Raw genomic sequence first — 24,159 nt, forward strand, 5'->3', positions numbered from 1 at the left:
ACTCTTTCTCATATTCTTCCTGAATACATTTAGTCCAAAAATTTCTGACTCACAACGGGCCATACAACTGTATAAATTAGTTTGAAATCACATGTAGTTTCCTATTTAAAGAACATCCTTAGAAATTGCTCAAGTAAATGTTTTAGAATTGCTAACTTAAAAGTCATCTCGTCATCTTATTCTTCTCTACTTTTTCTCGTCCCCTCTTTCCTCCACCCAGTATTCTGTGCTACTAAAGCAGAATTAGAGGAACAGTGATTGCATTTGTTAAGGAAATCAGAAGCTAAAATTCATTCGCTCATTCAGCAATTTTTTATTTGTTCACTTAATCACCTGATTATACCTCTTATAGCAAAGATAACTGAAATTTGTGTTATATCACTATTGTTTACCCAAATTTGCCCAAACTTTAGGCAAGTGGACAGACTCCCAGAGACCTAGCTTGGTTGGGGGGTGTGAGAGGAAATTTCTGTACTGCTGTCAACCCTTGATCACAAGCCAAGTCCTATTTAGTGATAAACATTAGTTTTGATAAGCATTAGTTTCCCTTCTATGACTACACATCATAAATACATACATACACCAAGCTGAATGTCTTAGCAATCCAAAAGTGAGATGTGATGGGCTGTAAATGTTGGTGCACTGCTAACTGTGCTACTTTGAGCAAATCACTTAACCTCTCTGAGACTCAATTTCTATGTCATTGAAATCAAAGCTCTATGATATAATTATTCTCCAAGAGAAATGGGTTAACCAGCTGAGAATGATAATCACTTTATTCCAGCATAAAATTCATAGTCCCAAGGTTTTTCCCCATTGTTTAGTCTTTCATAATGTCCTTTCTGGAAGTGTTTTCTTCCAAAATACTTTGGGAAGCATGTCACAACTCAGTTTCTACAAGGTCAATGCAACATATATTTTCTATTTGTGGAAATTTCTCTTTTCTTACGTTGTATAAATAATCAACCTAAAAACCATTCCAACTAGTGTGCTCACTACTTTCAATTTTTGAAACAGAATACTGAATCTTTTGTTTATGTGATGGGAAGTTTCATACAATTGTGGGTTTATCTCAAATAATGCTGTGAAAACACTGATACTAGAGAAAATAGAAACAGTTTCACTGCTATTTTCATTTTATCTAATGAACACAGAGGAAAGGCTCAGGTCTGAGAAAGGAAAGGTCACAAGCTAGAATCATAAGAGGGCTATTTGTTACCAATTTTCAATAGCTGCAGTTTGGTTAAGGAAACTAAGCTGGAATGTCAAATCTATTTAAGACATTTAAATGTATTACGATCTTTCATACAACGAGTGGTTATCTGTCATCAGGTTCTTTATGGTGTTTCATACATTATCACAGTAAGTTGCAAGTAGGTAGAAATATACAGAATTGCATGCTTACTAGCCAAGCCAAGACACAGAAAGCTATTGGTGTTATATGACGTGGACTGAACTGCTGCTAAGCCCCCAAAAGATCAGGCTGGCAATGACACAGGTCCCAGACATCAAATTCCCAGATAGTGGTTCATTTTGTTCAAGGCATCACACACGGTGTTCAAATCGCTGCGGAGGTCCTGCACCACGTTTTCAATGCTCCTGGTGTCTTTCAGAATTTCAATACTCTGTGTGTAGGGATTGAAGTAGACTGAGAAGGGACGGGTAATTGATTTTGCAAAGTCCCTGCAAAATAAACAGCAAAGAGAAGGATATGGGATCAATCCTCACTGGTTCAAGAGACAGAAGGAAAGAACAGAGCCAGAAAAATTAAGTTATTTTCTCTAGATGGAAGAAAAATAAATTTACCTCATCTTTTCTTTGGCTTCTTCAAAACTTTCTGAAACAAAGTAGGCTTCCTGGAAGGTGGTGATAAGGCATTCCTGTAAGCAAGTTGTCTTTGGGTCAAAGGCTTTCACACACGCCTTGTCAGAAAGAGCATGCTGCAAAACACACCGCAAAGCCCGTTAAACTCCAGAACGAGGCGTTCCAAAGCGCCACCATGTCACATTCCTGCAGCACGGCTCCATCATTTCACAGAACTATTCAGCTACTCATCTACCATGAAATATGGCACTCTCCCACGTGCAGGGGAAATTGAGTGTTAAGGGGTTTTTTGTTTGTTTGTTTGTAAGTCTGTTAGTTGCTGAGGGAAAAAAATGAGACATGGCATTATTTTATTTGTTATCAACAAAATTCATACTGAAGGACAGTTCAGAGCTGTAACCCCATAGAAATGGAATTTTAGATCTATGCTATGAATAGAAGCAGGAGAGCACAAATATGGTCCTAAATTTATTGCTATAAGCAATGTACTGAGATTTCCCTTAAATGGCAAAAGTAATAATTACCTGCATGGAGAGGTGATGGGGACTCTGACTGAACTATTTGTGGACTCATTGCGAGACATTTTGAGGCCAGGTACTGTGTACCAACAGAGGCTGGAGTAGGCCTGTATATTCAAGAATACGTGCAAAGCATTCGTTTACCTTCCCCCAAGCACAGCAGAGAAATATACAGCAAATAAATATTGCCAGGCGGGGAAAAAAAAGAGCTAGTATTAATAGTTATAGTTATGCCCACAGCAGGCATTAGGGAAACAGGAAAGCCAATGTAATTACTCTTTGAACCATCATTAGCCCCGTTCAGCTCACTACATGACTGGCACTAAGAAGAGCAAGGAACAATGAATGATTTTATTCTCAACATAAATTCAGGGATGCTAAAAGTTAGCGCTCATTTCCTGCCAGGTGCCACCTGCCTATTTATAGCCCCTGGATTGACAGTTCTCACACAGAATATGCCTAAGAATCACTGAGGAGCTTGTAGAAAATGCAGATATGGGACTTCCCTCGTGGCGCAGTGGTTAAGAATCTGCCTGCCAATGCAGGGGACGTGGGTTCGAGCCCTGGTCCGGGAAGATCCCACATGCCGCGTAGCAACTAATTCCATAAGCCATAACTACTGAGCCTGTGCTCTAGAGCCCGCGAGCCACAACTACTGAAGCCTGCACGCTTAGAGCCCGTGTTCCACAACAAGTGAAGCCACCGCAATGAGAAGCCCAAGCACCACAACAAAGAGTAGCCCCTGTTCACCACAACTAGAGAAAGCCTGTGCACAGCAACGAAGACCCAATGCAGCCAAAAAAAAAAAAAAGAAAAGAAAGAAAATGCAGATACCCAGGCCTCAATATTATTTGGTAGGTCTGGATAAATCCCAGAAATCTGCATTTTAAAGGCATCCAAAGTGATTCACACACAGATGGTTGTGAACTATATTTTGAGAAATACCCCTCTAGATTCTCTCTTTCTTAATTTAAAGGGTAAATTAGTTGGGAGAGAGAGGCAAAGAGAGAAAGGGGTAGCAGAAACAGCCTTGAACTGAGAATTAGAAAACTCGGGCTCTAGTCCAGGCGTTGCTATTAACTGGGTAACCTTAGCAAATGATTTCACCTCTCTAGGCCTCCGTTTCCTCAAGTGTAAGTGAGAGGTTTGGGCTGGGTGATTTCTGAAGACACTCTATTCCAGTCTCTGGATTCCACCCAAAGCACTTTTCAATCTCTAACTGCTAAGATTTCCTGGAGAAACGCTGAAAAACCTTTCCTGTTCAGTATTCTTGGTACATTCCCCCAACAATTTCAAAATGCATGGAATGATTTACAGCCTTCCATGAAGAAGGCTACATAGTTCCCTAAGTTTGAAAATGTAATTGTGAACCCAAGGACTGACAGGCAAGAGAAAGGGCACATGGTCCTACCCTGTGTTTGATTTGCCTTCCCACAAAGTTCCGTTGTCCAGATCAATGCATATGTGAATCAGGGAATGCAGAGGGCCCCTTGGAGTGGACTCATAGTTTTTGGCCCACAGAACAACTTCACTTTAAGCGGAAGGTCACTACACCAGCAAATGCATTTGTGCTAGGTTCAATGCAGTGCAGTGAACATCAAGGGATTTGGTGTTCCACATGACAAATAATTCTGTCCACATTTTAAAAACAATTTCACAGTTTCAAGAAACAAAATGTGCTTTGATGAGAGCTATTGCTCCTCTGCAAAGAATAGGCCCCCTACTGGCTTTCAGAGCTATTAGTTCCTTTCTTCGCAGCCACACACTCTGGGTGCGTTTTATTTAGTATGTTACTCTAATTGTCCACTTATCCATCAGTACATATGAAAAGGAGGACAGTGACTGACCCAGAGTCCTAGATGTTTCCATGTTCTCAGCCCCGCATTCAGGGGCATGGCAGAGTGGGAGCAATATAGACTATATGAACATTTAAGCCATGACTCCCTCAGGGCTTTCCAGCTGAGCCAGACTTTTCACTACGTCAAGGACAAGCAAAGGAAGAGGGTGAAACTTGTCTGCTTAGGTCTGGAATGCTGTGATAGGACATTAGCACCCTCAGCGGTCACCCTGTGTAGAGGATACCTCCAGAAGATGTGTATGTAATAACAGAGACCGAAATCAGTGTAGTTTTAGAAAAATGTATCATGTTATGATTCTACTGGATACTCAAATGAGCTCATTTCATCTTTTTAACAGGTAAATGGGATGAGAGTGGATCAAGAAAAAGCCCAGAGGGCAGGGTGCTCTGCCCCAGACTTCAAGAAAAGTCAGTGGATTCACAGCATATGATTTGAAGCAAAGACCATCAGGTAATATATCTCACGCTTGCCTAATGTACTAATCAAAAGGAAAACGGGAAGCTCACTGTTCTAAGCTCTCAACAATGCAGTCTATCCTCAAGATCCTGCTGCGTCCAATACCTGGTTACGTGCCGGGGACCTCTCCATCCATGGAGCATGGGACCAGTTCTCTCCCTTGGCTGTTACAAATATGGAAATGATAATGGCACCCAAGGATTAGCCTGGAGAGAGCCCAGAGTTGTGGGAGCAGCCACGGAGTGAGGCCAACAAATGAGGTGGTGATCACACCTGTAAGTGGTCTCATTTACTGATGGGGAGCTCTCTTGTGTGATGAATGCCAGGAACATGCATGCAGCCCATGAGGGCCGCTGTTTCTGAACACTGAAGCATAGCTCAAGGGCCATAAAATAGCATTCATGTCTTTATTGATTCCACTGTCCAGTGGAGCAAATTCCTACTGAGTTTGCTTCTCAGCTCCTATCCATGTCTCTCTCTAAGCGACCTTGGTTTTAGGGAGCAGCTATCATGCCCTCTCCTCTGTGTCCAGAGTAGTTTCTCTGTAAACATTGAGCCAAACTGCTTGATGTCCCTAGAGAGCTTCACGGTGAACCCCTTCCAAAGTGTTAACAGTCTGATATCCTGAAGTCTGCAAGAATTAATCCAACTTCCTGCAGAGAGAGGCTTTATAATGCTGAGAGAATCTGGCTGACAGTTTTTTACTCTCAAGCCATTTTTAAAGTGCAGGAATACTTGAGAATCACCTCTCGTCTACATGCTCTCAAAAAGGACTGTTTTGCATTTACCCATAGGGCCAAAGACAACAACCCAGGACTTGGAGCCAGGAGACCTAGGTTCTAAACATAGCTGTCCCACAGGTTTATCAAATGAGTGAAAATTCCGCAGGTTAAGATGCAGTTTCCTCTTTGATAAACTGAAAAGGTTATATCTACATGAATTCTAAAGCTCTTCTTGCAATATGATTTTAACAGGGCCTGCAAATACACAGCTCTCATACCACCATCCCCTCCCTCCACCCCAACCAGTGTAAATTCACCATAGCAGCCTTTCCCACTGGGCCTGGGCATGGCCTTCCCAACAGAGATGGCCGTTACCAATTAATTGGCTTTAGCACACAAATTAAGACTTATTTGCCAGTTCCAGTCTTTTAAATAAAAAATCTCTTTCAACATCAAAAATTTCCCAGAACCCAATTAGCTTCTACATGATCTGGGGCAAATTATTTCACCTCTGTCAGCCTATTCCTGTGTGAATCTGGAAAACGGAAATACTTACAGTTATCTATGATCCAGGAATATGGTGAGAATTAAAGGAGGCAATACATGGAAAGAGCCTGGCACATGGGACGTGTTCAGTAAATTATGTTGTCCTTGCTACTTCAGTCTCCAGATGATGCTTGGTGTACATATGCAACCAGCCACACCTTCTACCATTGGTACAGCTCCTCTGGAACCCATCAAGAAAAGAAGCATGGCCCTAGCTATGAGGCTGCCAGGTCCTAGACCGCAACAGTGCCTGTCCTGAGTTCATCAGCTCAAAAATCTTCCTTCCTTCCAGCCACCTGTCTTTGCAATGACACAGAGTTATTATCTCACCTCTTCTAGATGTAAACCTGTGATCCTCACCCTCTATATTAGGACTGGTTAAAGTTAGGAAAAAAACTCAAGTGTGAAGTCTAGATAGTTTGGGCCCTAGATTCTGAATAAAAATTTGCATACACTCACACTACAATCATCCTTTCCCACGTCAGAACAACAAATATATACATTTGTATATGTATGTACGTATGTGTGTCTATTAAATTTTTGAACCTTCCCCGAATGTTCTTCCTGCTAACCGAGCACAATGTAGTAGCAACATCCCTATTGCCAAACTGGGTGATGGTGGCATCACACTTCTTTTCATCAGTGATGTTGACAGTTTCAGCAGTTTGAATAAGCTGCAGGAGGGAGGGAACAAACTCGCTCTTCAAGAAATCCCAGTGTAAAAGCCAAAGACCCTTCTCCGGCTCCCAGTGTCCGGCATTTGCTCTGTTATTACTAACAGTGCTACTGCAGGAAAGGAAGAGGCAAGAGGAAGGGAGCTGTGAGCCATTGGAACGCAAAAAGGTGTGAGAGCTCAGACGCTCTCAGAGTCCCAACTCCAGCCACCCGCTGACATACTGGATGACCTCAGGGAACCCACGGGGGCCTTGGGCCTCTTCTCTACAGCCTGGCAGTAATTCTCACCACCTCACAGAGTTGCTGCAAGTGGTTGTAAATACAAATGATTGTAATAAATGTAAGGCTGTTCTGTGAAGGCTGATGAATAGCTCTATAAAAGCAGTACAATAAATTCACCATACAAGGATATCCTAAAACTAAAGCCAAAATATAATAATAATTAAAATTTTAAAAACCACCAGTTTTGTCAAAACCTGAAAAGCAGAACACGTGTATTTGTATGTAATATTCCAGCAACTCCTATGGGGTAGGTGCTAAAGCCATTTACCAAAAAAATCTAATCTCTGCCCTTAAGGAAACAAAGAACTAGACTTCACCCTAACCCATGAAAAAGGAGATTGCCTTTTGCTTTGAGATGGATTAACTTTTTGAGATAAGACTCAGCCAACTCATCTATTAGTAATCAGTTGCTCACCACCTCCTGTGAACAAGACCTCCTCACTGTTGCTTCTCCAAGGGAACTGGATTCAGCAAAGACCCATATTCATCACTTTCTTAGACCTTCCCTTCTAGAGACTCCAAGTTTCTTGAAATCTGAACTTTCAATTTTGAGTTTGTTGAATAAAATAAATGAATGAATGAGTGAATAAAAATTTTTTAATGAGAGACTTACATAGTTAGGTCAACTCTGAGATAGAGAGAAAAAGAACATTAAAGGAAAGACACATACTAGACTGTGGGTGAACAGCAAGCAATTATTCTATTCTCAACCTTTTGTTAAAGTCAGTTTTCCAGATGAGCTAGCTCATTACTAACTGCTCCCCACAGTGGTGAAGGCATGGAAAGGCCCTTCCCAAATACATTTTTGGAATTCATAAAAGTACATCACCGAAAAAATAATTAGAACAAGAGAGAGAGCAATCATTGTTGAGATTTTTTAAAAATTGTCTTTATAATTATCAGATTTATGTTAGATTTTATAAGCATCTCCATATTTATTTTTTTCTCTCTTCAAAGATAAAAAATAAGCACTGTCAAAAAATAAGAGGGAAAAATGAAAGCTATCCTTCAAACTATAGATACAGTACTTGGAAGTGCTTGGCCAGCTCTGACGTGCAACATTTACACTCTGAAAACTCAGCCTCTTAAAGCACACATTTTAAAATGTGTTCAGTTCAAGGAAAGAAGATGAACTGTGCATAGTTATGTAAAAATTATAAGGACTACACCAAAACCTCCAACAACTTACCAGAGACCTACATATGGCCTATAATTGGAACAGCAAAAACACATTTTACCACAAAAGGTAACTGTGTTCAAAACTGTAAGTGGGTTTGCACAGGAATTATTATAATGCTATTAATAAAGTTATCCCCCGGGCTTCCCTGGTGGTGCAGTGGTTGAGAGTCCGCCTGCCGATGCAGGGGACACGGGTTCGTGCCCCGGTCCGGGAAGATCCCACATACCGCGGAGCGGCTGCGCCCGTGAGCCATGGCCGCTGAGCCTGCGCGTCCGGAGCCTGTGCTCCACAACGGGAGAGGCCACAACAGTGAGAGGCCCGCGTACTGCAAATAATGATAATAATAATAAAGTTATCCCCACCTGGGCTCAGAACTATCATTTGTTCTTCCAAATAAAAGTTGGACAGATGTATTCACAAGCGCTGGGGGAAGGCTCTGGACGCTGACACGGAGCGGGGCAGGGATGGGGTGAGGGTAAAGCTAAGACTCTAAGGAAAGGTCTCATGTTACGTATTCTCTGTGAACAGTCAGAAGACATTTCATATAGAAGGAATTTCTGAGTTGTAAAAATGGTCTAAAGTAGCAATCATAGGAGTGTGGAAATTTGGGAATGGAAGAATGCTAGCGACCAAAGGTGGTGGACCAGAACAAGGAGATTCGTGGCAGACGATGCCCTTCACATGTTTCTGGCTGATTTCCATTTCCAGACAATTCGGTCCATACCAATAGGAACAAAAACAACAGATTCACCCCAGTGCTGCCTACACATGCCTCATTAACCAGACCAGAGGACCCTGCTGAAAGTTGGGGCAATAAGAGAGACTTGTTTCTTTTGTTTCTGGTATCATTTATAAGCCCTCTGAAGAGAATGTAAATAGATGTAGCTCAAGAGCTACATAATTTTCTGACTAATTCTTTTCTCAGGGAAATCAAGAAATAATCTATAGAAGACACGGGTCTTACAGACATATGACATCATGCTATTGCTGTGGGCTTTGAGATTAACCCCAAATGGATTTTTTTGTTGTTGAGAATTTAGTAAAAAAGAAAAAAAAGAAAGAAAAAAAAAAGAAAAAAAATTTTAACACATTACATCAGGCTTTTGTTACATTAAATATTATCATCTATTCCAGCCAGACAGGGCCTCAGGCAGCTCCCTTAATGGGCCAGGCTTTGAGTAGAGCACACACACTGCTACGTGCTGACTGATCCAGCATCTCATCCATCCCTTATTCATCCTTCCCACTCCTCCAGCAACAGCGTGGGCAGCAGGACCCTCATCAGGAAGCCTTCCCAGGCATGGGCTAAAATGTGCCAGGCACATTTGTCACACTGTCTGTATTATCTTGGTCATTTATCTCCTGCACTAGAATGTAACCTCCTTGATAACAGGGATCCCAGGCAATAGGGCCTAATGGTCAAGGGCTTGGATCCTGGAGCCTAGACTGCCTGGACTTGGGACCACCTCCAACACTTATTAGCTGTGTGACCTTGAACAAGCTCCTTAATGTCTTTATACCTCAGTTTTCTCATCTGTGATAATGGTGTTACTTATCCCATTGGGTTGTTATGAGAATTAACTGGGTTAATATGTTTAAAGCCCCTAAAATACTAAAGTCTATTTAAGTGTCTTTTGAGGCAGTTGTTATCTTCTTCATATTCTTATTCTTCATCATCATTATTTGTCCTTGTATCCTCAGTGCCTGGCATAGTACATGGTGCATAGTAGATGCTCAACCAAATATTTGTGGAATGAATGAATGAATGAAGTCATAAAGTGAATGGACTCAATGAAACTACAGTTAAATTGCATCTTTCAAAAGTACAAACATCTAAAAAGTTCCAGTAATCATATATATCCCAGTTACATTATGTAAGGATAATAAATACTCAAAATAAAAACCCTAGGATCATCCATAATCCTGACCTTAGCCTGAATAATCAAAGAAAGATTAAATTATTTTCAGTACCGTTTCCAGATTAGATATCACAATGCATTCTAAATTCATCAAAACTTGCTATCCCCCAGTGGTATACAGATAGCAATTCTTAAGTAACCAGAATATTTAAATGATCAGAATGCCCCAGACTCCAACATTTCTGAATAAATGATTTTTTAACTGTATTTTAAGGCAAAAAAAAAAAAAAACAGCATCCCTTAGGCATCACTACACATATTAGATACCTCTTGGACCACATATTTATTTAGATTTTTTTTATTGTATATGCCCATAAATGTTTTAATTTACATTAATTCTGAAGAAGCTAAAATAACCTCTAATTCTCCTTTGGGAAGCAGATGCTGGGGAATCCATGGGAGCCATGGTGATGACAGAAATGAGAGAGGCCAAGCCACCCTTACAAGGGAATTTCAATCAGTAGGATCACTGCTAGCTCAGTGCCCAGTTTTCAGCACTAAATTTAGGCCAGTCATTTGTTACCCAACATCTGAGCATACATTTGTCATTCCTGTTGATTCGTGCACATGGCTGCTCATCCATTTGAGTCACACCACAAACCCAGAAAGGCATGACCCATTTTCAGAAGTGCAAAAAGTTAGGTCAGCACCCACATATGAGGCACCAAATCCCCTGTACTAAATATTCATGGGGTATCTGCGAGTAGAGAGACTCAGACAGACAAATCAATATCTTCCATGACCTTGAACCAGTTTGCTCGGGAAGGATATTTGCGTTTACAGCTTCATACCTTTAATTCTCCAATGGAGGAAAGCAGTCCAGCTCCATATGCCCGCAGCTGCCCTTCTTGCTTGCAAAGGCCAAACTCAATAGTGAAGAAATAGCACTGAAAAAGAAGTGGACACACAGCCAGTGAAATGGGCAATAAGTTCTTCTGTAAAATAAAATGGCACCCAAAATAAAATGGTGCACTCTGCATAATTTCTTCAGCACTGTCAATTAAAACGCATTTAAGTCAAGAAGATTTATTGACATTTATTGCCTAATAATCCCTCCCTAGTTTAAAGGTAAATGGAAAAAGTATTAACTACTAAGAGTCTTATGCTTCCTGGATTCAGAAACCCTATGAGTCAAATCATAGTCCTTGCAATGACTCTAAAATTTAAAAAAACACAAATTCAGAAAGAATGAATATGTCACAGTGATAATGCCAGAAGAATATGCTACTATATTTAATAAGTTGTGGTTCAGTAGCACCGTGTAAATGTGGAAAAATAACTTGGAATTCAGTAATCCTAAACTGATTTTTGCAGTTTGTTTATTCATTCAACGAACATTTGTTGAGTACCTACTATGCGCCAATGTTTGGTAAAGAATTGTGGTGAAGAAACCAGGAAAGAGCAAGAAAACAAGTATATACCTACCAAATTGCCACTTTCTTAGCGAAATCTTAAATGGATACCTACGTATGCACTTACATGTATACATACTTATATACATATACATTAAATACATATAGCAAGAACGATTTCATTGGCCCGAGTTTTACCATCATCAACTACTACAGCTTCCCCAAGATATTTAAATCTACACTTGCTTCTGTTGAGTTCCTAGGAAATCAACCTAGACAGACAGAAATCTCTGTACAACCAAAAAAACTCATGACGCTCTTGAGAGGGGCTGAAATTACACTATCTGTGCTCCGAGAGGAAAGTGAGAAGCTGACAGTGAGCAATAAAAAATTTCATCAAATTAACACTGTCCTGCATTAGTGATGATGGAGCAATGAAGGGGTTGAGAAAGAGAATGAAAACATCCCTGAAAAGGAGCAGAAAATACTAATTATTTCTAGCCCATGGCTATTTGCTCTATTTTTATCTGGAGGTTAAGATGTCCCTTGGTTCTGGAGGGTTTTATATTTTTATTATGTGTGGACGATCTCTGAAGTTGAGTGGTCAATGCTCTGTAGCCCTGGGCTGGACCCGAAGGCCTGGTCATTCCAGGTCATGGAGCTGAGCCTCCAGAGGCAAAATTTCCTTTCTTGATTCATCTCCCAAAGAGGTGAAAATTACAGCCCTTCCTACCCTGTCACCACCCACAGCACCCACCGGCACCCCCTCTTACTCTGTTCTGACTTGCCTTTCTTTTCTGTCCCATCACTTTTTTGACATGGTCTTTATGTATGAAATATACTGTTTGTCATCTGTCTCCCCTCACAAAGCCATGAACTCCATGAGAGCAGTATCACGGTCTGTTCATCTAGAACAGAGTTCCCCAATCTCAGCAGTGTTGACACGTTGGGCTGGATAACTCTTTGCTGCAGGGGGCTATCCTGTACACTGGAGGATGTTTAGCAGCATCCCTGGCTCTGTCCCCTAGATGCCAGTAGCACCCCCACCCCCACCCCATCTGCAAGCGACCAGACATTGAAAAATGTTCCCAGAGGGGCAACATCACTCCTGGCTGAGAACAACTGACACAGACTAGCGCCAGAAACATAATAAGGGCTCAATAAATATCCGGTGAACAAATAAACAAACAGTGAATGAAGTATTTCTAGATTAGGCTTTTTGTGTGACAGCAGGACATGGAGGAAAGACACACACAGGGAGGCCTGAGTCCTAGTCTTACCCCTGCTTCTAATTAGCTCTGTGACCACAACCTCTCTGGGTTGTAGTTTTCCTGCCTATGACGTCTATTCATCCATCTACTTATTCTACAGACACTCCTACAAACCTATTATATGCCAGACTCCGCTCTAGCAGAGAACAAGGGAACAAAGTTCCCCAACCCATGAAGCAGGTATGCTCCTGGGATGAGACAAGTAACAACAACAAAAATCAACATACAGGATGAATGTCAGGCGAAATCTGCTATATAAATCTGCTATATAAATAATAATATCATGTAAGTGTCAGAGAGCAAGCAGAGGATACGGCTGTTTTAGATGGAGGGATCAGGGAAAGCCTCTCTGCAGGAGTGATCTTTAAGCTGCAACCTACTTGAAAATGGCCCTTTCTTTAAGAAAATGAACAAGCCAGTTGTACAAAGACCTAGGGGAAAGAGTGTTCCCAGCAAAGGAAATAGCAAATGCAAAGGCCCTGAGGCACGGATAGATGTGTATTTCCAAGGGTGTCTGGGAAGCTATTGGAAGGTTTTAGGCTGGAGAGACATGTGTTCTGATTTCATTTCCAAAAGATCACGCTGGTGCTCGGTAAAGAATAGATTATAGGGGGCAAGGGTGGAAGCAGAGAGACCAGTTGGAAGGCAGTGGCAGTCAAGACAAGGGTGATGAGCAACTTAGAGGATGACTTGGGCCAGGGGTAGCAGGGGGTTGGGAGAACTCAGTATCACAGAGGCCTCATGAGAAGAACCAAAATAAGAGATGTGAAGATGTGTTGAAAAGTTAAAATACAGAGGATGAAATGTACAGCATAGGGAATACAGTCAATAATATTGTAATAACTTTGTATGGTGACAGATGGTAACTAGACTTATCATGGTGATTATTTTGTAACGTATAGAAACAATGAATCATTACGTTGTACACATGAAACTAACATAATATTGTTAAGTCAAATATACTTCAATTACAAAAAAGAAAGAAATGTTAAAATACAGCCCTCAAGTCTGTCCTCCAAAAAATTTTGCACAGTCCTGGGCATGGTGGAGAAGTGATCATAGAGTCATAGAACATGAAGCCTGGAAGTTCAGCCTCTTACTTTACCAAAAGGAAAACTCAAGTTTAAGGAGATGAAGTGATTTACCCAGGACGGGTCTAGATGGTGATATTTAAGAGATCTGGAGCTCAGTGTTTTATGAGCTCAACATCTGTCACATTTTAAAGTTTCCAGGTAAAAGATTAATAGATGCATGATTTTTTCCTTACCACCAAAAAACTGGGGAAATGAAAGGCTAAATCCGGAAAACCAGAATCTCAGGACATCTTCTTAGTGTGTCTTTGGGTGATTTCTCTAATTTGTATTGCATTTATAGCACATGATGTGAAATCCTTGGAGCCTTAACATTGAATACAGAAGAGTTTGTGAAAAAATGTGCTCTCACGTTCAAAAGCCTCCAGAATAGTACACATATGGAGCCAGCTACAGGAGCATTTAGGTCAGCCTATTGTGTGCATTTTAAATTTCGCTTACGTTATATCAATGCGTACATAATGCACGGTCATGGTTATGATCCAAATCAAAGCAGGCTGAGAGAGTCCCTGAGAAAATCTGGTGCACCATTCTCACGGGCTTCCCCTAGATCTGGCATCCCGTCCTAGTGTGAGGCAGGAATTAAAAGGTCTGCGTCAACTCGGCTAAAAATTCCAAGGTAAATCTATCAGTGTGTCTTCGATCCTTGTGCTTCTAGAATCAGGGTGACCTCAGAGGGAAGAGCCACTGGCTGTCTTCCTTCCCGTTGCTTAGAATGCTCTCTGGCCCCATCCCTCATCTGGGAATCCTTCCAGAAACTCTGACCTTACACAGTTCCATCTGCTCATTCCCTAACTGTCTTTCCCTCTGGTTTCCTGCTGTCCTTGACCAAGGAATGAGCCTAGATGCTGCTTCTACAGCCTCCTCTCACCAGAGAATTAGACCTTTCACCTTGAGATAGCTTTCCATTTGCGGCTCCATGTGTGGCTAACAGATAAAGAGGGATGATAAAATGAACCTGAAGCTCAGGTGTTGGCAAAATTTGAATTATGGACTTGCTCAGGATAATTTTTCTCTTTCTGTTTCTAATGCCTCAAAATGCATAAGGTATAGACCTCAAAATGCAGAAGACCCTGGGCACGATCACTAATGGGGAGGAGGGGGCAATTGCACATGTTTTCTGCCTGGTTTTAAGTGCAAAGCCTACTTAGAGTTGGACTGAATGGCCCCTGAAGACCCTTCAAAATTCAAGGGTAGCTAATTGCTTCTTGAAATTTTAAGAAAATATAATTTGTTTTCCTCAGAGCACTTGCCATATGTGGATCTGTAATATATTCCCAAGAGATTTACCAAATAAATATCCTACCTATTATCAAAAAAAAAAAACCCACAAAAAAATAAAAAACCTGAGCCCTATAAGAATTCCTGTAAAAGAGGACTGCAGAGTCTTGGTCACTAATGTCTTTTAAACAGAAACAAACAATAATACTAAGATTAACACCTCCCAAATTGAAGGGTACCTTTCAGCAAAGCTGATGTTCATGAATCCCAAGTTCTACATACCACTAATTATAAGTAATTATTTATAAATATTTTATTCGAATATAATTACATATAATCATTAACTGAAAACCAAAACAGGAATTATATATCGGACCTCTTCCCTAGAAGAAAAGCAGAGTCATTTTACATAGTCATGAAGCAGAAGAAGGTCTGAGGGACGATCTGAAATCCAAACACGGCTGTGGAACACAGCCACAGGATGAGCTAGCAGGGAGCGTGCTTAAGAAAATGAGATAGGTCGCCCAATGCTGCCATCTTCCGATCACTACTGGTAGTGCACCACTCTCGCAACAGTTCCGGCCTAGCCAAATGGACATTGTGAGAGCAGGAAAGAACATCGTCCAGAGACACTGAACACACCAACAAAATCCACCTGGTCCCACATAGTGATTTACAAAAGGACACGATGCAACATCCTTTTTACGTTTGGTGTTAGGTATCTGAAGCTCTTGCTAAGGCACATACCATACTCCAATTAAAGAGATGTACACCTTTTTCAAATTCTTGGTGAAAAAGAAATTTATTGTTCCAATTTTCCTCCGGAAGGGTCCTGTTGCCGCCTCCCAGTTCCCCAACTCTCTGAATCCTTTGAAATAATTATATCACCTCTTCCTGAGAGTCAGTCTGTATTCTTAAATTGGATTAAAATGGTGCGCAAAGTCCTGGGAAGACAGCCAGGTATCCTACTTCTTTTACTTTGTCTGGGAAAGTGGTCTATACACATCATTTAATAAATGCCTGAGCGAGTGAGTGAGTCAGTGAGTGATGTATATTCTCTACTGCCTTCACTAAAAATATGATCTTTTCAAACTGATAATGTATACTTCTAAGTAATTGCATACATACATCATTCCACATCTAGAATTCCATCATCCACATAGGCAGGACAGACAGGAACCAAGAAGTTAGCAAAGAATGTCGGTCAGGCCCTCACCCAGACCCCATTTATCCTTATCTAGTACACAGTTCAAATAAACTTCAGTTATGTAGCTTCTAAGCCCACACCCTAACATGAGAGGGGATCTAGAAAAATATACCAAAAGCAGATCCAACAACTCAAAAAGCACAGAAATACAATATTTGGTGTTTGACTAAACAACCCTGAACACTTCCATACTTGAAGTTTTCACTAAACAACAGAATTCAATCACGACAGTAAGACATCAAAATAATAGGAAAACTTAGCCAGTAGAGCTGCAGTTTAACAAAGTGTTCGCACATATGTCATCTTACTGCACGTCTGCTCCCTTCCTACTAACTTGATAGAGTAGTTACTATTTTTTCCATTGTACTGATGGGAAAGCTGAGTCTCAATGATCAAGGGATCGGCCCAGATTCCTCGAACCATGGTTGGCAGAGCTAGGAGTCAAACTCCAGCTTCCTAACTTCAGATCCCGCCTTGTTTCCTCACCAGCAAGTGCACTTACAGGTGCAGAGCCACTACCAGCCCGTCAAACTAGCACAACAGTCCCTGTTGCTGAAATACTGAACTACTTCCAGAATGGGTATAAATAGCTATGACTCCACACTCCCCAAGTGCCCTCAGCCAGACACGCTGCCCCAGCCCTCTCCTGGGTTCTGTTGCCCCTACCCTCCCCAGCACCATCACTTCTTCATGATCGAGAAAATAAGGTCTCAACACCCATGAAGCTGGGGCCTAGAGGACCCGGCTCCCACACAAGTGTGACGAGTATCGTTCTATTTGGTACCCATGTCATAACAAGAGGATCAGTCCCAGAAAGGAAGAATGCTATGCAAAGATGTTCTTACACCAGGGATCTGCACCTCAGTAAGTGCAGATAAAAACACAGAGAAAGAGCCATGTGTCTCACAGCCTTCCTTTCTCTAACATCTTTCCATCAAACAACTAGCACGTCAAAGAATACACTTGAAAAATTGTTGAACCAGTGAAGAGGGTCCAAGATCCCAACCCACTCACTCCTCTACCATGAATCCCCAGCTATTTGAGTTTGGATTTTAGCCACATCAAATTTCAGCTTACAAGCAGCAAGTACCTTCTCACCTTTGGCCACAATTCCCTTAATCTTGATTAAACTGCAAATAATAATAGGATTGGAACAGAAATGAGGCTTGATAGCTAAGGGGGAAACTTTGAAATAGAACTGCTAAGGCAATACTGTACAAATCCACACTGGGAAACGAAAGTGAAAATGGAGGCTGCCCTACTTAAGCCATGGAGGTCACCACTCAAATGTCACAAGATAGAAAACTTCTCACCAGACATCAATTTTTGCTGTTGTTTCTTTGACCATTTAAACTGCCAGGAGTCACACATAAAGCCAAGTCACACTAGGGTGCAACGATTACCCGCTGGGCTTTGTTTGCAGAGTAAGGGTTACTGGCTAGAGACATCCTCTGGAACTGGGCTTCAAAAGATAGCAGAAAGGGGGATTTTGCAGGCTTCATTAGTTTACTCTGGGCTACTCCTGTGTGAAACAAAAATGTAAGAAATGCTAGAAACTTAGAGCTGGAAGACATTGGTTTTTTGCAGTCCTGGGCTATAGCCGCTCTGTAACCACTGGCCCCTCGCACCCCATCTCGAAGCCTCCCCTCGGCCAAAGGAAGCCACCCGCTCTGTGTTCACAGATTCGAGGGCCAGTCACTGTCTAGATCCTAGGGATTATTGTTCAGATGCCTTGCAGGATTGTCTCCACACTCATATTTTCCACGAGCCTCTAAATGAAAACCACTATAGCTCTTGGCAGGTCACAACTTAATCAATACACTTTTAAAATTTATACTTGTTCAATTCTACTGTGCCGAGCTCTACCTGAGATTACAAAAGTACCTAAAGATATGGTCTCTATGCTCAAGAAAGGTACAATACAAACGGGTAGACAAGACTAGTGTAAAAATAAGAGCAACAACAGTAATAATAATGTCCTGCTGTTTTAATCCTACCATAAATTTCTGTCAAATTGCAGTGTGCTTATCTGTCTCAGAAGACCAGGAATATGAAGTTTATGTTGGACTTTTTGAAGGATAAGTGGGATCTCAGAGGGATTTCAGGAAGACAGGAAGTTGTTGGAAAGAGTAATATCGAGGGGCTGGGGGAGGGGAGTGATTTCTGGGAACCCAAAGTGCAAATCGTAGGAAGTTAAAGGTAAATCAAAGCATAGAATGGACCAGATCACAGGCTCCACTTGAATGGTAGAGACCGTCTCCTTCTTCAGGGGTTCTCCTCAAGCCGAGACAGACAAAAACAAGTTGAGAAAAAGAAGAGGGTTGGGATTTGAGTATGTTCTGTCTGCTAGAAAACAAGGACCCTGAATTGTGAAAAGAGCAATTAAGAAGAGCCATGGAATGAATTAAAATGTAAAAACCTAAGCTCTAAGGAAACATTACGGCAATCCTTGTGGAAAACTGATCATCACAGATAAAAGGCACACCCGTAGGGAGAAAAAGCAGCGTCAGCAGAAGACAACTTTTAGTGAAGAATACATTGACACAGGCGATTTTTAGCAGCACTGTTTTAGTCAGGACTTTTCTGGTTGTTTCTTAACTACCCTTTCCTATATCTTTTTTGGTTGCGTTCAAGAAACGGATGATTTGTTTAAGTGCCCTCTGGCCATTTCAGTTTTATTGCCCCTTCTTCAGCTTATCCGAGAGCATTTTCAACTTCAAAGGAGACCACCTGCCTTAGTATCATGTAACACTTACTAGTTTTTACATCAGGCTTTAATGGTATGTTTTAATTTAAAAAAAGACAAAGAAAAAAGAAACATCTCTCATCCCTTTGCCCCCTGCTCATGGACTAACAGAATGGCAAGCATTCACTTAATATCAGGGCCACCTGAGCCGTTGGTCCACCCCTAAAACTCGGACAGGATCCACTCTAAGACACTCCACCCCCAGGGCGTAATGTCAGGTCACGATGGCCATATGGTGGCCCAATTACAAACGTTCGCTGTCGCGACCAGCCTAGAGTACAGGTCCATAGTTCATATGGCAGAACAGACCCTCAGGGACCTTAGGGCCCCTGCCTCCTCCAGCCCCCTCCCTCGCTATTGCCCACCCCCCAGCGCCCCCCCGCCCCCCGCCCCCAGGGAATTTCACAATTTGCAATTGTGCAGATGGACACTCTCTTTTCAGCTTCCCATCTAGGCCTTCGCACACCACCCTTGCTCTGCCTGCGATGCTCTTGTCATTACTCAGCCCCTTTGCAGAATTCCTGCTGGTCTGCCAGATGAGGTGCCCTTCTTCTACCATCAGTGTTGTACTTCCAGATCCAGAAAGAAATCTCCAGTCTTCTTGCCTCTCCCTCCACCAGACTCTGAGGTCAGGGAAAGGGTCTGACTTGTTTTCATTGTTGTTTCATGGCTCGTCTCTAGCCCCCTGCCTGACATGTAGCAGGTGCTTAGCAAATATGGAAGGAAGGGAGGAAATAGTGACGCAAGAAGAATTTCCCAGCAGGCTAAGCCAACAGTGTCCATGCCAATCTTCCAGATCAGTAACTACTACCCTCAGCACATTTTCCAACATTACAGACATTTTGAAAAGATGAAAACCCCTCTACTGTAGCCATCAAATCATTTTTTACTTATAGCTTCAGAAATAGATCAGTCCCTTGACCTCTCTCTATGCCCCATTCGACAAAAGCCAATGGGCCCCTGAGCCAGTAAGGAAGGGGGGAACCGGCCTTCTCGCAGGCCTTCAGGAGCCAGGATGATGGCTGATTGGCAGGTATCTCCTGCAGAAGCTCAGCAATCTTGTGGTTAAGTGGCTTCGTGACAAGGAACAACTCTGAAAAGTCGCCAATTCTGACATCTGGATCCTCATCCAAAAACATAAGGGGGAAAGTTTTTCAGTTTGCTGTTTCTAAGACTGGAAACGAGTCAAGAAAAATGCTAACTATGCTTGGTTGGGGTATGGGGGAGTTTGTGATCAACCCCGCCCTTGAAGTGCCTCACTGCCCAGACTGTTCCGAATTAGCACCCACGAGGAATTTCTATCAGCATCCCTGCCGGGACCTTCATTTAGCAGATGATGACACATGAGATCAGACAGATACTATTTTCTCCTGGAGATGAATTTGGGAGATGACCACCCGTCCAATTCCGTTTTCCACAAAAGTCTGTGGCTCTTTAAAAAAGGGCTTTAGGAATACAAATAAGCTTCTTTTTAATGTCTTCTGAACCTGCAGGTATTTGGGTTCACAAATCAAAAGCTGGTCTCATATTCAGAATTACTGCCTGGACCCTAGATGTAGTGCGTGAGCCTCCATAACAAAGCGATTCACAGAGTTTGGCTCTTCTTGTAGAGAAATTCCATCTTTTATCCAAACGACCCTTTGTTGAACTTACTGTATAACTAGCTACCTTGAAATGGCTAAACTTCACTCCGAGGACACAGACACACACACCCCCATCATTTTCGTACCAGGTGCATGGATCAGCGTTCCGTGTATATATGTGCTTTAATCTACTTTGCACAGAAGACCTACTGAAGCAAACGCTATAGGTTTGGAAGCGCCCAAGAACTGACTTTTATAACCTAAGCAACTCTGAGCTCCTTGAAGGAGAAGAAAACTGATGAACACATTCTCACCCATTCATCCTTTGGCACGTTTTAAAATGTTCTGCATCAAATCACACATTCTCCCCAGATGTGGTGATTTTAAAGGTCAGCTCTCGAATGCCTGTATGAAAAATGAGGTTCTCATTGACTCCCAAGTAAGCTGAGGGTCGTCACCACCACTTCTAGAGGGTCGTTTTATTTTTATCCCTGTGTTAGGAAAAGCAGCACCCTCCCAGACACTAGGACTAAAGAGCTGGCATTTGCTTACCTATTTATTTCCAGGCAAGACCAAGAATCTTGCAAAATGATTGTATGTCTGAAAACTGGAGAGAAAAGTACGTTTAACAGGGAGAGCCATTTTTACCACCACATTGCACTAAGCTGTCTTCTATAATAAGCTTTTATTAATGAAGTCATGTTTCTTTTCCATTCACTAACCAACACCACTACCATCATCATCTCTCACACTCAGAGTCAACACTAACCATCTATATGGGTAAATGGGGTTGGAAAGACTTACCTATGAACTGGGGTCCCTGTGACAACAAGGGTCTATAGGTAATTGAAGCTCTAGATAGAATTTCAGCTCAGCTGAGCTCCCCTACCTCTAATCATCACTGCCAATGACTGAAACCTACACTCTACCACTGAGCTAAACACCTTACATCATGCTCACCACAACCCCCAGAGGCAGGCGATGTGAAGGTAACATAATATGGTGGTTTGAGAGCTTGACTTTGGAGCAGAAGACCAAGGTTCAAAGACAGGCTCTGCCATTTCCCTGACCTTAGGAAAGTTACCTAGCCTTTCTGAGCCTTAGGTTCCTTGTCTGTAAAATGGAGAAAAATAAATGAATAACTAACATTCATTGAATTCTTATTATGTCCCAGCGCTAAGTCACACCCCCCATTTTACCAATGGGAAGACTGAGGCTTAGGTTGAGCTACTTGGGCAAGTTTGGGGGCAACAGAGCTGGACTGGAATCAGTTGTGCCTGACCCCCAATGTCCATGTGGTTTGTACTACACCATCTGGTTTGCCTCTGTTCTCAGCGACTGCAGGCCCTAGAATTGATGTTTATGTCACCTTTGTGACAGCTGAGCTTGGTGTGCGTCAGGAAAGATAGGGGCCTGTCTAGCTTGCCTACGGTCATCCTGGCCTGGCTTGCACTGGGTTAGGTGCCTTCAAGCTAGGGTGTGGACCCTAGATCAGTCAAGTAGCACATCAGAGACCTACCCGGGGCCAGTGGGGAACACACACTAGAAACCAGCCATAACAGGAAGCCCAGTCTTCTGAGCCTTGCCAGTGAGTAACAGTACTGCAACTAACCCAGCTCAGGAGAGCTGAGACTACAGTCAATGAGGCTGGGTTGAAAATTAAATACATCATGTTTATGCTGAAAAGACATATTACAGGGCTCCCCTGGTGGCACAGTGGTTGAGAATCTGCCTGCCGATGCAGGGGACACGGGCTCGAGCCCTGGTCTGGGAGGATCCCACATGCCGCGGAGCAGCTAGGCCCGTGAGCCACAACTACTGAGCCTGTGCGTCTGGAGCCTGTGCTCCGCAACGGGAGAGTTCGCTGACAGTGAGAGGCCCGCGCACCGCGATGTAGAGTGGCCCCCGCTTGCCACAACTAGAGAAAGCCCTCGCACAGAAACGAAGACCCAACACAGCAAAAATAAATAATAAAATTAATAAACTCCTACCCCCAACATCTTAAAAAAAAAAAAAAGACATATTACACAGCACAAAACCAAATACTACATAGTATTGCTTTAAACTATAGCAATCTACTTACATTGGATACAGATGCATTATTTGATGGGCACAAAAAAGATTTGCTACAGGATAGTGAGAATTCATGAGACAGTAAACTTGAAATATTTTGGTGTCTCATGAGAAGCTATTTAACCAAACTTACCCTCTGGCTCTGGCCACCAAGAGAACTGGTATGTTTGCTGCTGCCTAGAACGCCATTCCCTCTGTTCTCTCTACCGTCCCCTGATCAATAGAGTCCCCTGAGCAGTAAAGGGCAGGTGACTGGAGATGAAATTTCACTTCCCAACTCAGTATCACGCATCCCATCTAATGGGGACACCGACTCAGCGCTTGCCAAGTGTGTCCTTGGGTAAAGGCAGTCTGACTGCCAGAGGCGCTGGTCTTTTCAAGAGAAGCTAGGAATCTAGATGGTCATGTGATAGCCTCTGAAGTGGAAATGCAGGCCATTTTTTAAGTTTAATCAAGGTGTAGACTCTATTTTGTTTTTCCTCACAGACATTAACCAGAGCAGAGGACTCTAATTTGTAATCCCTTTAGAGGGTAGCATGATTTAAAGAGCCCGAATCCCACTTCTGTCACAATAACTTGCCTCCAGGACACCAAGCGCATGTCTCTGCTGCCTCAGCTGATCACGCGTTGCCTTGACATCCTCAACTCCTGAGAAGTGGGTTGGTGCACCAGGTCAGGATGCGGAAAATCTAGTAGCTCAGTTCCTGCCATTATTGTACTGTATGATTTGGGGCAAGTCATTTCACTTGTCTAAGCCTCCCTTTATTCATTTATAAAATGGAGATTCCTTTCCTTGCCAAATTTTTACTGGGCATCAATTTTGTGTATAGCACCATGTGGATACCAAGGAATGTGCCAGGGGATAATAATATGAGTCCTGCTTATCTTGAAGTGCCATTGTGAGACTCAAGTGAATAAACACATGTCAAATGCTAAATCAATGTAAGAGCTGAAATTTAGGTGAAGGTTCCCTGCTCTGAGGTGATTAAGACCATAGTCATGTTCATCCCTTGTCTCAGGTCTCTGATTCTACAGCGAGTCCCCTTCTGGATAGGCGATGGCAGGCTTAATTACAGGTCAACAGTTCCTGAAACCCAATTTAAGGCACTTTGCAATATGAAGAAAGCCTGTTGAGATGCAAATGTTCCCTGAAGTATTAACATCTGTCCTCTCAGTAAGCATATATAACAGCAAATTAAAAAATAATAACTTGACTGCCGAGAAAGTATTCTCCCAGGAAACCACTTTTGATCATGCATTCCTCTCCCTGAACCTGACCTGACCCAAGCGCCTTCCTTTCCCTGTCTTTGCACTTAAGTTATATTTAAATCCTTATCTGTGGGATTTCCCTGGTGGTCCAATGGTTGAGACTTCGCCTTCCAATGTAGGGGGTATAAATTCGATCCCTGGTAGGGGAACCAAGATCCCACATGCCTCAGGGCCAAAAAAACAAAACATGAAACAGAAGCAATTTTGTAACAAATTCAGTAAAGACTTTAAAAATGGTTCACATTAAAAAAAAAAAACTTAATAAATAAATAAATCCTTATCTGTATCCCTCACTAAGCTGCAAGTCCCCAAGAAGCAGGACCATGCCTACCTGTTTTACAGTTGAATTCCTGATGCCTGACACA

General features: G+C 42.3%; 1 protein-coding gene across 1 annotated transcript in view; it reads right to left on the minus strand.

The window, feature by feature from the left end:
• Positions 1 to 1,508: 1,508 nt before the first annotated feature.
• TPH2 (tryptophan hydroxylase 2) overlaps positions 1,509 to 24,159 on the minus strand; it is an 88,208-nt gene continuing 65,557 nt past the window's right edge. Inside the window, exons 9-11 of the mRNA XM_065886901.1 lie at positions 10,773 to 10,868; positions 1,807 to 1,940; positions 1,509 to 1,683 (exon numbers count right to left, since the gene is read on the minus strand). Coding sequence (XP_065742973.1) covers positions 1,509 to 1,683; positions 1,807 to 1,940; positions 10,773 to 10,868 — 405 coding nt within the window. The remainder of the gene's footprint in view (positions 1,684 to 1,806; positions 1,941 to 10,772; positions 10,869 to 24,159) is intronic.

This window comes from Phocoena phocoena, chromosome 11 (genome assembly GCF_963924675.1).
Source record: "Phocoena phocoena chromosome 11, mPhoPho1.1, whole genome shotgun sequence".
In the NCBI taxonomy this organism is placed as follows: Eukaryota; Metazoa; Chordata; class Mammalia; order Artiodactyla; family Phocoenidae; genus Phocoena; species Phocoena phocoena.